The sequence below is a fragment of the Vigna umbellata genome, chromosome 4 (genome assembly GCF_029865625.1).
Source record: "Vigna umbellata cultivar VRB3 chromosome 4, Vumbellata_1.0, whole genome shotgun sequence".
Taxonomy (NCBI): Eukaryota; Viridiplantae; Streptophyta; class Magnoliopsida; order Fabales; family Fabaceae; genus Vigna; species Vigna umbellata.
Genome location: NC_142168.1, coordinates 39,872,403 through 39,884,408, shown reverse-complemented (window position 1 = coordinate 39,884,408; position 12,006 = coordinate 39,872,403). Strand labels below are relative to the sequence as shown.

The window sequence follows — 12,006 nt, the reverse complement described above, 5'->3', positions numbered from 1 at the left end:
TTATTATAGCTCTCAACTAACATCCTGAAATGAAGTCCACGTGGAAACCCTAATGCCAAGAAACTATTGTATCTATGAAGATGATGGATAAGGTTGAACCCTAAATTTACACCCCACAATTGCATTTGTGGAGTTTAGCCATTTCATATTTGTTGTCTTGTCCATTTCTTAAACTCCCAAACATGACAACTAGCACTTTATGCTCTCAATTATGCCATTATCAATGAATCAATCATAGCTTTTTTTCTTATTCTTTTTCCTTTCCCATACTTAGGGACAATTTTACCCTTCATTAGTTGCTAATTAGTTTGAATATATATGTTTGTGTGTGTGAGAAAAATATATGAACAAAAATTAAGTTATACATGAATTGAGTGAGAAAAAAGTATATAAACAAAAATTAAGTTATACATGAATTGAGAATGAATTTTCTTAGAAAATAATTTCTGTAAAATAGTTAAGATATAAATTAGTTTTTTTTAATAATAAATTTATTTATTAATTTATTTTTTCTCGAAGTGATTTCGTAAAAGTTAATAAAGACTTTAAGTAGTCATTTTAATTGACAGGATTTCTGTGTCCATTTGACTAAAATAAATTAATCTAAATTAAAATTTTATAAATGGGAATAAAACAAGATAATAGTGTTAGTTTAAGCTTATTTGGCTAATATATGACATGACATCGCATAGAGAATGTGTTACAAATTGATTCTCTGGGGACACTAAGGTTGATTTATGATTACCTCTCCCACTGTTAGTTTATCTTTATTGAGCTTCACTTTTTTTTTTTTGTGAAAGAAAGTTTAATTAATTTGATCCCTCTTATATATTTTTATTGCAGTTCTTATGATTGATATAATTTTTAAAGTGATATTATAAAATGTAATAAAACTATTATACAATGGGAATATAACATTATTTTATTAATTATATCAACACAGATTACTTTAAAAAGTATATCATACGGTTACAACATTAGTCAATAAAGGGTATGACTTAATCTGAAAACAATGATAATGTAAGGATCAAAATATGCTCTTTTTTTCACATAGAGATTAAATAAAAAAGGTTATAATTTAACTTTGACATGTATGACAATATAAGTAACAAGTGAAGAGGAGAAAAACAATACTAATATTAATTTTAAGTAGATAAGTAATCATTACAATAAAAAAAGTTAAATATGTCTTTAGTTTTAATATTAAATTAGAATTTGTTTCTTTTTTTGAAAATTTTATACATTATAATTTTTAAATTTTAAAAATGAATAAATATAATTATTTTAATTTAATTACGTTAAACTTTTTATATATCAAATATATTTCTAAAATAATATTAAAGTGAAAATATGTTATATACTAACATAAAATACATTTAAAAATATAAAAAAAGTTAATTTAATTATATAAAAATTTATTCATTTTTAAGGTTTAAAAATTAAAATGTATAAAAAATTTAAATAAAAACAAATTTCAATTTACGTGAAAGTTTAAGGAAAATAAAATTAGAAGAAATAGTAAGCCAAAGTTGAAATAGAATTTTTAACATTTTTTATATATTTTTCTATAAATATGACATATATTGTTATTATTTTTAACTCGTTTGTATTAAAGTTAAGAATACAAAAGAGGCCAACTGCTAAAAAATAATAACATTTTTATAATGTTAATTCTACAATTCCTTATTATTTTGTAAACTCAGTAAAGAAGTAAATAAAACATCAAATACAGTATATACAAATAATTATTGATGTATAATGTGGGCCCATGTCGTTATTGATGGTCTTTTGATTTGTTAGTTTAGTGATACGACCACCCAAGTTCATTTTACCAAAGAAAAAAATAGGAAGATAACGATGGTACTTTTTGCATCTTCTTTTTTCAATTTATGGATTAAACTAGCTAATTAGGACACTTTAACCCATGATTATGTGTTCTTTGGTCAACAATTTTTTTTTTGTATGTATTTTTTAGTCAAAGGGAAGGTAATGCATATCTCATCAAGGAAAGATGATGCTACTCTTAGTTAATGGTATATGGTAAGAATGTATTAAGGGGAAAATGTAGCTCATTATCATTTAAATATTTTTCAAAATATTAAAATTTAAAAAAATGTCTCAAAATTTATAACTTGTTAACTATTTCAGCCTTGTTATTGAAAAAACAAAAATAAAGCATGATATGTCTTTATTGTTAATAACCTACTATCATTAATTGTATTCTAAACTTAAAAAAAGTGAGTGGTTATGTTTAAGTGTTGAAATCCACTAAGTAGGTAAACTTAGGTATTGCAACTATCATAAAGAGATAAGTTTAGAGATTAAAGTGACATTAGATAATTAAATTTAGGCATTAAGATGAGAATAAATGGTTAAGTCTAAATATCAAGATGACACTAAGACGTTACATTCATAGTTTATTAAGAACATTAATGAATGTGTGATAACTTTTATTTCAACGGTTTTTAAAATTTTTTTTTTTTAAGATTTGAGTAAAATAAATTACATTTTAGAAAAATTTAAAAGTGACCAATTAAGCAGTGAACTAACGGATTCAACATGCAATGTATATATCCAAAGTATGATCATATTGGTCTTCTATTGAAGTGTTTAGGTTAATCTTTTAGCAATAGTTGTGGAAAAAAGTGCCTATATATATATATATATATATATATATATATATATATATATATATATATATATATATATATATATATATAAGGTGGCGTGTTATGAAAAGTGAATGAAATAACATGTGACATGTGTGAAAGAAACATAACGTGAAGTGTGAAAATGGGAAAAATTGAATCTACAACTACAATCAATAACTTCACTGCCAAGCGAAGGCAAGAGAGAAATTCAGATATGAACAACAATCATTTCAAGAGAAATCACCACCACATTATGGCTCAAATCAAAAGTGTTCAAGTAACCTATGATTGTTATGACAAGTTCAAAAAGTCATGAGAAATTTTTCCAAAACGTTTATCATAAGCTTTTGATGGCCTCAGATAGATCTATTAAACTCATATAATATTAAGGACATTTGAATTTAATTCATATAAAAAATTAAAATTAATTTTATAAAATTTTAAAATAATAAGTAGATGGGTTTTGTTTTCTTTAAGTGTTCATGGAACTTCAATTTGCCTTCAATCAAAAAAATTAAGATAATAAAATTTATGAGTTTTTTTCAACTTTCTTATTTTTAATCAAGATTTATATTTATGCTTATTTTTAATTTTTTTGAATATATATTTAAATTCAAAAATTGATAGCAATGTCTCTCTCAGGAATTTTTTTGCTAAGTTTTATCTTGTTGTCATTAAAATGTTTTAATTCCTACAATACGGAAAAAAAAATTTAGTTACTATATTTAAACATTTTTTATCTAAATGTTTTCAAACTACCATATGAAAAAAAGAAGAAAATAATGGTTGAGTGTTTATTAGTATGAATATAAATTTAAAATATATCATCCAATCAACTTAAAACTTAAAAAAAAATGTAAGAAATTTTTTTAGCGGTGTTTCAAAGGAGCTTAAATAAATGCTATTTTAACTACTTTTATTGTGCATATCAAAATTGAAAGATAAAAAAGGAAACTAAGATATTGAAAGATAAAGATATCGAGAATAGGATTAAGAAAAAGATGGTTACATAACAAATCAAAATAGAAAATCAAAATACAAAGAAATTAAAATAAAGTCAGTATATAAAGGACAAGAAGTAGATCGAAAAAATGTATTCGGTAGACAAAATTGAGAAGGTGGCCTACTAGACTTAGTAAATATAACTGACAAAATGTAAATAATTTTAAAATAATAATATCACAATTTAAGTTATTTTGTTTTATTTTGTTAAAGCTGTAAAAATGGAAAGAGGAAAAATGAATATAAATAGGCTATTATATAAAAGAAAATGACAAAATTGTGATTACACTTCAAACCGTTTAAGAATGTTGCAAATAAGAAAAATAAAAAATTCAGTAATGATTATTGCAATTTGAGTTACTGTTTTCATAAATTTCTTTTACTAATTTTTGTTTTATTCTTGGTAATTTAGTTTTATACAATTTACATTCTTGCACTTTATATTTCTAGTTTGACCACTTCAATCAATTTCCATCTTTATCATTCTTCTTCGCTAATTAACATTTAATCTACATTCACTATTTCATCTTTATATGAAAACACACACAAAAAAATGATTATTGAAAAATAATGCATTGAAATTCATATTAAAAGAAAATTCAGTGAATTAAATATATTTGTGAACTTAATCTCGTTAATCTTTAAATTTTTTATTAATTATAGAAACTTATATCAAAACACTTTAAGTTAGATTGAAAAACAACATTTTGCTAGAATTTACGTCAAATTAATTTGGTTCACTACAAACAAATTGATAAAATATCAAACCAAAATCATGAAGAAAAAAACAACTAAATAAAAATATCAAATTTAATTTTGAGAAAAAAAAATTAAATTAAAGCAATAAAATGTAAATTAAGAAATTGAAATAATAATGTTTTAGTCCTTTTATTGTAAAAAAAAAATTCCACCACTTTCTTTTCAATGTAAACAATAACTGAATAAAGGAAAGAATACATTTTTAATCTTTGATATTTTTGAGTGAGTTTCCAACTCCATTTTCTAGAGCCTTTAAAAAAAATTAAACTCTAATTTTTTTTATCTGCATAACAAAATTATTAAGTTCATGCTAATTTGTTTAAATCATTGAACACATTGACTTTTTTTATCGTACATGAGTTGACCTGTTTAATCACACGGTTCATCTTATTATTTACATAAAAATCGCTTATAAATATAGAAAAAATAATAATAAGTTGATATATGCCTTCATATATAAAAGTAAGTGATTTCTATCATACACCTCTCTCTTTTTTTATTAAAGGAATTAAACATGCAAAATAAAAAATCTATTTAATCAAACAAATACAATGTGGGTTTACTTTTTTTTCACTATATTCTTTCTCGTTTACTTTTTATGCTGAGTTTGCAAGATAACTTATTATAAATAACTAAAAGCACAATATGAATAATTAAAAAAAGCAAATAGTAATCTCCTAACGCTTTCTTCAAGTGATTAGTTGCTTATGGGTGTATTAAAGTTAACTTTTTTTTCCTCTCAAATCAATAATCTATTCTCTTTTATTTATTGTTTTCCCTTTTGTTTCCTTTTTTTTATTCACCATTCAAAGCACGAGATTCTTTTCTAATTTAGACGAAAACTATAGAAAGCCAAATCCGAGAGAGAAGAAAAGAATAAGATAAAAGTTTATTACAACTATTACTCTAATTAAGATCATTAGTTTAATATAATGCAAATGAATTAAAATATAAAATACATTAACTATTATATATGCTTCGTCTTAGCCAAAAAATTGGTAATTTGCATAAACTAATTTCCTAAATGAGTTTTCAAATATAATATTTGATACTATTTAAAATTTGATTGCGATAGATTATTGGTGAAAAAAATGAATGCAAAATGTTTTACTTAAATCTTTGAAAGAACTAACTGATCATTTCTCAAAAAAATGAAAAGCAAAAAAGATGAATTAAAGTGTTAATAGAAAATTAAAGAAAAGTATAAAAAAAAGAAAGTTAAACACTATTATTTGTCGGTAATGCATATTTTACTAGTAAAATTGTACTCAAATGTTAAAAAATGATTTCTTCTCAAATGTTAATTATTATTATTATTATAGTTATTGAATTAAATTATTTGGAGGCTAAAATTCAAGTTTGCCTCTGATTTGTTATGATAAAATAATTGTACAGAAACTGATATCTTAACCACTTAATTAGCATTGGACAATGGTTGGGGTTGTCATGAATGATGAACCCTAGAAGAACCCCACCAATACAAAAGTTAGTTCAATGGTATTCCCACAAATGATTGTCAAATAGAATAGAGAGATTTTTCAATAAGTAACTTTCCTTTAAACACTCATGAAATTATTTTAACAAAATAACCTATTTTTTTTTATCAATATAATAAGTTACTAAGCATAAGCATAGGGATTTATTGATGACCAAAACAATCACAAGAAACCTAAAAAAAGTTTTTCTCTTTTTTTTTTTCATGACAAGAACCAAAACAAACAAACAAAACTATATTTCGAAAACCAAAAGCATATTTAATTTCTCACATCAATTATATCAAACATCATTATTGCTAGAAGTTTTGAATGTTGGTGCAACTTTCTAAATTGAATATAAATCCAACTCTTGGATGTATATCCTTGTCATCACCATAGTTAAATGTCTATTTTTTTTTATTATGCGTGTAGGGCTTAAAGATAGTTCAATAATTAATGACGGTAATCTAAAATATGAAGAAATGGGTACAGAGAATATATTATGAATTGAAAAATGACCTAACATATTGGGCATTTTGGATGTTGTAATGGCAACAATCGCTTGTAAAAGATGAGGATTTGCTAAAAGTTATTGCATTGTTGGTTTTTATATGTTTCACTCAGACATTTGTATTTTATTCCTTACCAACCACTTTCGTCCAAAATATGCCAACTTCAGGTATACATTCTGGCAAACCCACCGTTTCATTCATTTTTTTCTTATAACGATTAAAAAACATTGGACCACACAGCTCATGATGATATTATCTTTTTCGGTAATTTTATATTTCACTTCCTAAATGGTCATTTTACTTTATGATTTGTGATCTTTATTCTTTTATATTTATTTTAAAAAAAATCTATAATTTGATTCTAATATTAGATGATTAGTTGAAGCATCAAATTTGTAGAAAATATAAACTAATAAAATTTGAATTTGATGTTTATATAAGTGAATGATATTACCTCTAATTCAAAATCTTAAAACAAAATTGATTTCATAAATATATATATATATATATATATATATATATATATATATATATATATATATATATATATATATATTTTGTAAGATTTAGACTCATTTGCATTTCTAATATTGAAACTATAGACAGTTTAAATATTTTTCTTCCATGTCCTTTTAGAACAAAACTCAATTAATTTTATAAAATTGAATTTAATTTTACATATATTTTATTTATTAAATTATTTTCTATAATATCTTAAATATGTTTGAATCAATGTATAATTTGTTTGAGTGATAATAAACTCAGTCTTCTTATATAAGGTTTCATGTTTAAACACAGTGAATAATTGAAATATGAATGATATGAGTAATGATATTATGACACACTTTTATATTTATTTGACACAAAATACAAGAGTAAAATAATCATAAAAATATAAATTTTTGTATTTTTTCAAGAAAGAAAAAACTAAAAAAATAAGAAATGATAGTATCAAATGAATGTAAAAAATTAAAGTGTGTCAAAGAAATATTACTTTTAAAATAAATATTTAAAATAAATATTTAAAATTGATCTGAGCATAGATTAAAATGAGAGCAAGTTAGAATTTAGTGGTATGTTTATTTTTATGCCGAAAGTATAGGACAGAAACACCTGTTGGAAAATCAATAATCTGTCGGCAATATTCCTGTCTCTTGAGCCACACCACTTTGTTCCAAACTCTACACATAAAGCTCTCATGAGCCTTTGGTGTGTCAACAATGTGTTCTAAGTGTCATCGATGATGAAGACTAAGTGAAATAAATAACAATTGAATCATCATCTTTTCAATGCTTCCTGCATCACCAGCAGTTTTTGAAACAATCAAAAGGGTTCAAAACAGAGTACTAGACTTAACAATGAAAATACAAAAAGAACACAAATCGCAAATTATTCCTTCATGCCAATGGTTTTTATAGAAATAGCATGAATGAAAAAATTAAACTCATCATCTTTTTGCTAGATTGTTCAAGAGTTATTGGTGCCATATCTGTCAATGATATTGCAGGAAAATTTCACTTTGTTATTTTACTTTATTATATGAATTAATTATAAATTCGTAACAGATATACGAATAAAAAATTTAGTGAACTTATTATACATGTTACTTCTTGGTTGGATGATATTGTAAATACCGTTTAGACTTGGAATAACGTGTGTAATGTTTTAGTCATTTTTTATATCTGGTCTCATATATTACACAATAATTTGTTTTGGATATTAAATGATTGGATGAATAATTTGTGATCCAGAGTACCAGAACCAAAGGTATAAAAATATTCCGTAACATATATAATGAAAATTAGATAAAAAATGTGCCGGGATTAAAAAATAATTAAAAGGAATAAAGGAGACAACTGATATTTTTAGTTGAACTTTGCTTCTGTCATTCAATCATGAACACTTCTCAGCTTTCTTTCCTTTTTCTTCTGTTTGGATAAAAACAGATTGCTTTTTCTTTTGATAAAAAACATGTACAACAAATTTATGCAGAGTAAACTTTACAATTTCATGCTTTGGAAACAGTCTGGTTCACCAACCACCATGAAAATCGATCAGAGGATCTACCTGCTTACTCAATCCCTACAAGCTTTATTTATATAAAATAATTAAAACAATGGACAAATAACCAATTTGAAAAAAAATAAAATTATATACATGTAAAAAATATATGCTGATATCTCAAATTTCCAACTTATTGTAAAATTTCAATTAGTACATGTTGGATATCTCTAATGACAAATTTATATTTATAAATAAATACAAATATTTCCGAATTTTACGCCGTTGAGTTAAGTTTAATATTTACCTTATGACAAGCATCCAAAATCTATTTTAATAAAAAAAATTATTTGTTAAATTTATCATGCTCGTTCATGTTAAATAAATTATAAATATTTAATTTAACATTTAAGATGTATATATTTTAGTATAGAAAGTGTTAGAAATTTTATATTAACTAATAAATTTTTTTTATAACATATAAATAAATTCAAATCTTAATTTATAAGATTAAGTTAGACTTAAAGTTAATTTTTTAAGATTAAAAAACATAATTTATTAAGCTTGAGTTAATTTAAATTGACTTTTTTTAAACAAAAATATAATTTAATGTAAAAAAGTTGTTCTTAAGGCTTAATCATGAAATGATTTAATAAAATTTAGCAACATAGTATCATGGTTATAGCCGTTAAGTATTGAAGAGCTAAATGAAACTTTAATTTCTTTGAATGACTAATTGTAAGGTCCCATTGTTCTCTGTTTTTATAATAATGGTAATCTTTTCTTACCAGTTTTAGCTTGGGTTCTGTAACTTTCACAGAGGAACTGACAAACGGTACTAAACAATGAGAGCACAAGGGGCTATTATATTCTTGGATTCCCTTTGATTTATTTTATTTTTCATTTTTGTAGTTTTTGACATGTTTTATTAGTCAGACATAGTTGTTTATGAATTGGCTAGCATCCTCAATGGTTCTTTGTCCTTGTGTGTACATTTTAAAAGATGTGCATTAGCAAGAACAAAGACTATTGTTTATGCAAATCTAGAAGCAGAACAAAGCCAGAGTGTTCTATGGCCACTAGTTTAAGAAAGAAGCAATTGAAAACTTGTACAATAAAGCATTCAAGGTGAGCATAGAAAAAAACAGTGGAACATCACTTTTTCATTTTTTCTCTTCTTTTCTTGTTTGTTTTTTTTCCTCCATCTATCTATGTACACGTCAAATTATAATTAATGAATAATGACACTATAACTAGACTTAGACATATCACGAATTGGTGAAGTTGAATTAGATATAATAAGGCATTCCTTGAGAGAAAGTTCAGTTTAGAACTGAATTAAAACTTGAAAGGTTTATCCTAACCAAAGATTGGAAGAACGTTCATATTTATATGAGCCATTCAGCGAAGGTTTTGATTCAGAATATAACTCAGCAATGACAATGAAGGCTCGAGGCAGTGAGGTTTTCAATGGGAAGTACACAACAAGAACCACAGCCAAAAGCTTTCTCCTGGTACCCTTCACTCTTCTTCTCATCATGCTCCCTCTTTCTCTCATGAGGAACTCTCACGAATCAACTCCTGAGGTGTCTTCTGCAACTGTCAGCAGCAGTTTGAACAACACAGAAATTAAACACTGTGACATCTTTTCTGGGAGATGGATGCATACTTCCAGACCACCTTACTACACCAATGAAACATGCCACTGGATTATTGACCAGCAAAATTGCATCAAGTTTGGGAGACCCGATAGAGAGTACCTGCATTGGAGGTGGAAGCCTGATGAATGTGAGCTTCCTCTCTTCAATGCAACTCAATTCTTGAATCTTCTCAGAGGAAAGAAAATGGTGTTTGTTGGAGACTCGGTGGGGAGAAACCAGATGCAGTCTTTGTTGTGCCTCCTAAGTCATGTAAGTGAGAAACTCCCACCTTCTTTTTTCTAGCTTTTCCAAGAGAATAGAAGCTGAAAGTGTTTGTCATATAGTTCCATCCTTGCATTATACAACTCAATCTACCCTTTTGTCTCAATTTTTGAGAATCATCAACTAGTTGTGTTTCTGGTAGAAAACTTTGTTAATGAGTTTGCTGCATGATTATGTTTCAAGGTTTTGAATTATGGAATTCTGATTGCAAACTGTGTTCTAAAACCTTGGTTATGTTAGAAAGTTCTAAGCAATCATAAAACATGCTTATGATGCTAGTGTGATTTGTGGTTTAAACTTGTTTGAAATATGATTTTTCAGGTATCTGAACCTGAGGATGCTTCTCACAAATATTCTTCAGATGTCATGTACTTCAAACGGTATATCTATCACGAGTACAACTTCACCCTTGGAAATCTGTGGTCTCCATATTTTGTGAGATCCAGTGATGCTGACCCAAAAGGGCATTCCTTCAACAGCATAATGAGACTGTATGTGGATGAGGCAGACGAAGCATGGACCAGTGAGGTTGAGAAGTTTGACATTGTGATAATCTCATCAGGGCAATGGTTTTTCAGGCCTCTGCTGTTCTATGAAGAGGGTAAGCTTGTGGGATGCAACAAGTGTGGGATGGAGAATGTGACAGACCTGACACACCTCTTTGGATACAGGAAGGCATTCAGGACAGCATTTAGGGCACTGAATGATCTAGAAGGGTACAAGGGGGTGACATTTTTTAGGACATTCTCCCCAGCACACTTTGAGAATGGGGATTGGAACAAGGGAGGGAAGTGTGTGAGGACTAGGCCATTCAGCAAACAAGAAATGAAGCTTGATGGATACATTCTAGACATGTATATGACACAAGTGGAGGAGTTTGTAGAAGCACAAAGGGTAGCAAAAGAGAGGGGGTTGAATTTTGTGATGATGAACACAACTGAGATTATGCTTCTTAGGCCTGATGGACATCCCAACAACTATGGACATTCTCAGGACAAAAATGTGACACTGAATGACTGTGTTCACTGGTGTTTGCCAGGGCCAGTTGATACTTGGAATGAGTTTTTGCTGCATATGTTGGATGTAGAAAGTAAGGGATATTATAGTTCAAAGCTGGAGAGAGTTTTTTAAGAGCTTTGGATTTAGCATGTGGAAGATATTGTTAACCATGTGGAGATACTTTTTGTTGTTTTGTTTTTGGGTTCAGAGAAGTATATTGTATTTATGTTTTGTAGATGATATAGAATGTATATCCAAAAGGTATTTGTGGACACAAATTGTCTTCATTAGCTGTCATGCATTATGATAAAATGGGCAATATTCATTCATGCCCAAGAACTTCAAATGTATCACAATAATTGCAAGTAAGAAAGTAAGAAAGGCTCTTCTGACTTCACTACAAATATTTGAGTTGCTAATGCTATCATGCTGTTAAAAAGGAAAAAGTTTTTTTAACCATTTTTTTTATAACATATTTTACTATTATTTATGTGATATACTAATAAAATAAAATAATAACACATAATTTATTGTTAAAAAATTATTAATATATCATCGTCTATCTGGTTTAAGTTTTTTCCTTTCTTTTTTTATGGTTTAGGTTTTTTCCTCTTTTTTTTTGTTAAAAATCATATAAAATAAAGATCAAAGACACCTCATGCAAAAATTGTTGGTAAAAGAAGGT

The 12,006-nt window shown here is 26.5% G+C and overlaps 1 protein-coding gene across 1 annotated transcript; it reads left to right on the top strand.

Annotated features, from left to right (window-relative positions):
- Window positions 1-9,340: 9,340 nt before the first annotated feature.
- On the top strand, window positions 9,341-11,725 carry LOC148200159 (protein trichome birefringence-like 19). Its single transcript, XM_088111576.1, has 2 exons — window positions 9,341-10,310; window positions 10,644-11,725. Exons 1-2 carry the CDS (start codon window positions 9,837-9,839, stop codon window positions 11,451-11,453), a joined length of 1,284 nt encoding a protein of 427 aa, XP_087967702.1. The 5' UTR covers window positions 9,341-9,836; the 3' UTR covers window positions 11,454-11,725.
- Window positions 11,726-12,006: the final 281 nt, after the last annotated feature.

Excerpts from the sequence above, each read along its gene's own strand:
- LOC148200159 (XM_088111576.1), top strand. The coding sequence starts at position 9,837 with ATGACAATGAAGGCTCGAGGCAGTGAGGTTTTCAATGGGAAGTACACA. Across the intron at positions 10,311-10,643 it reads TGTTGTGCCTCCTAAGTCAT|GTATCTGAACCTGAGGATGC; the intron begins GTAAGTGAGAAA and ends ATGATTTTTCAG.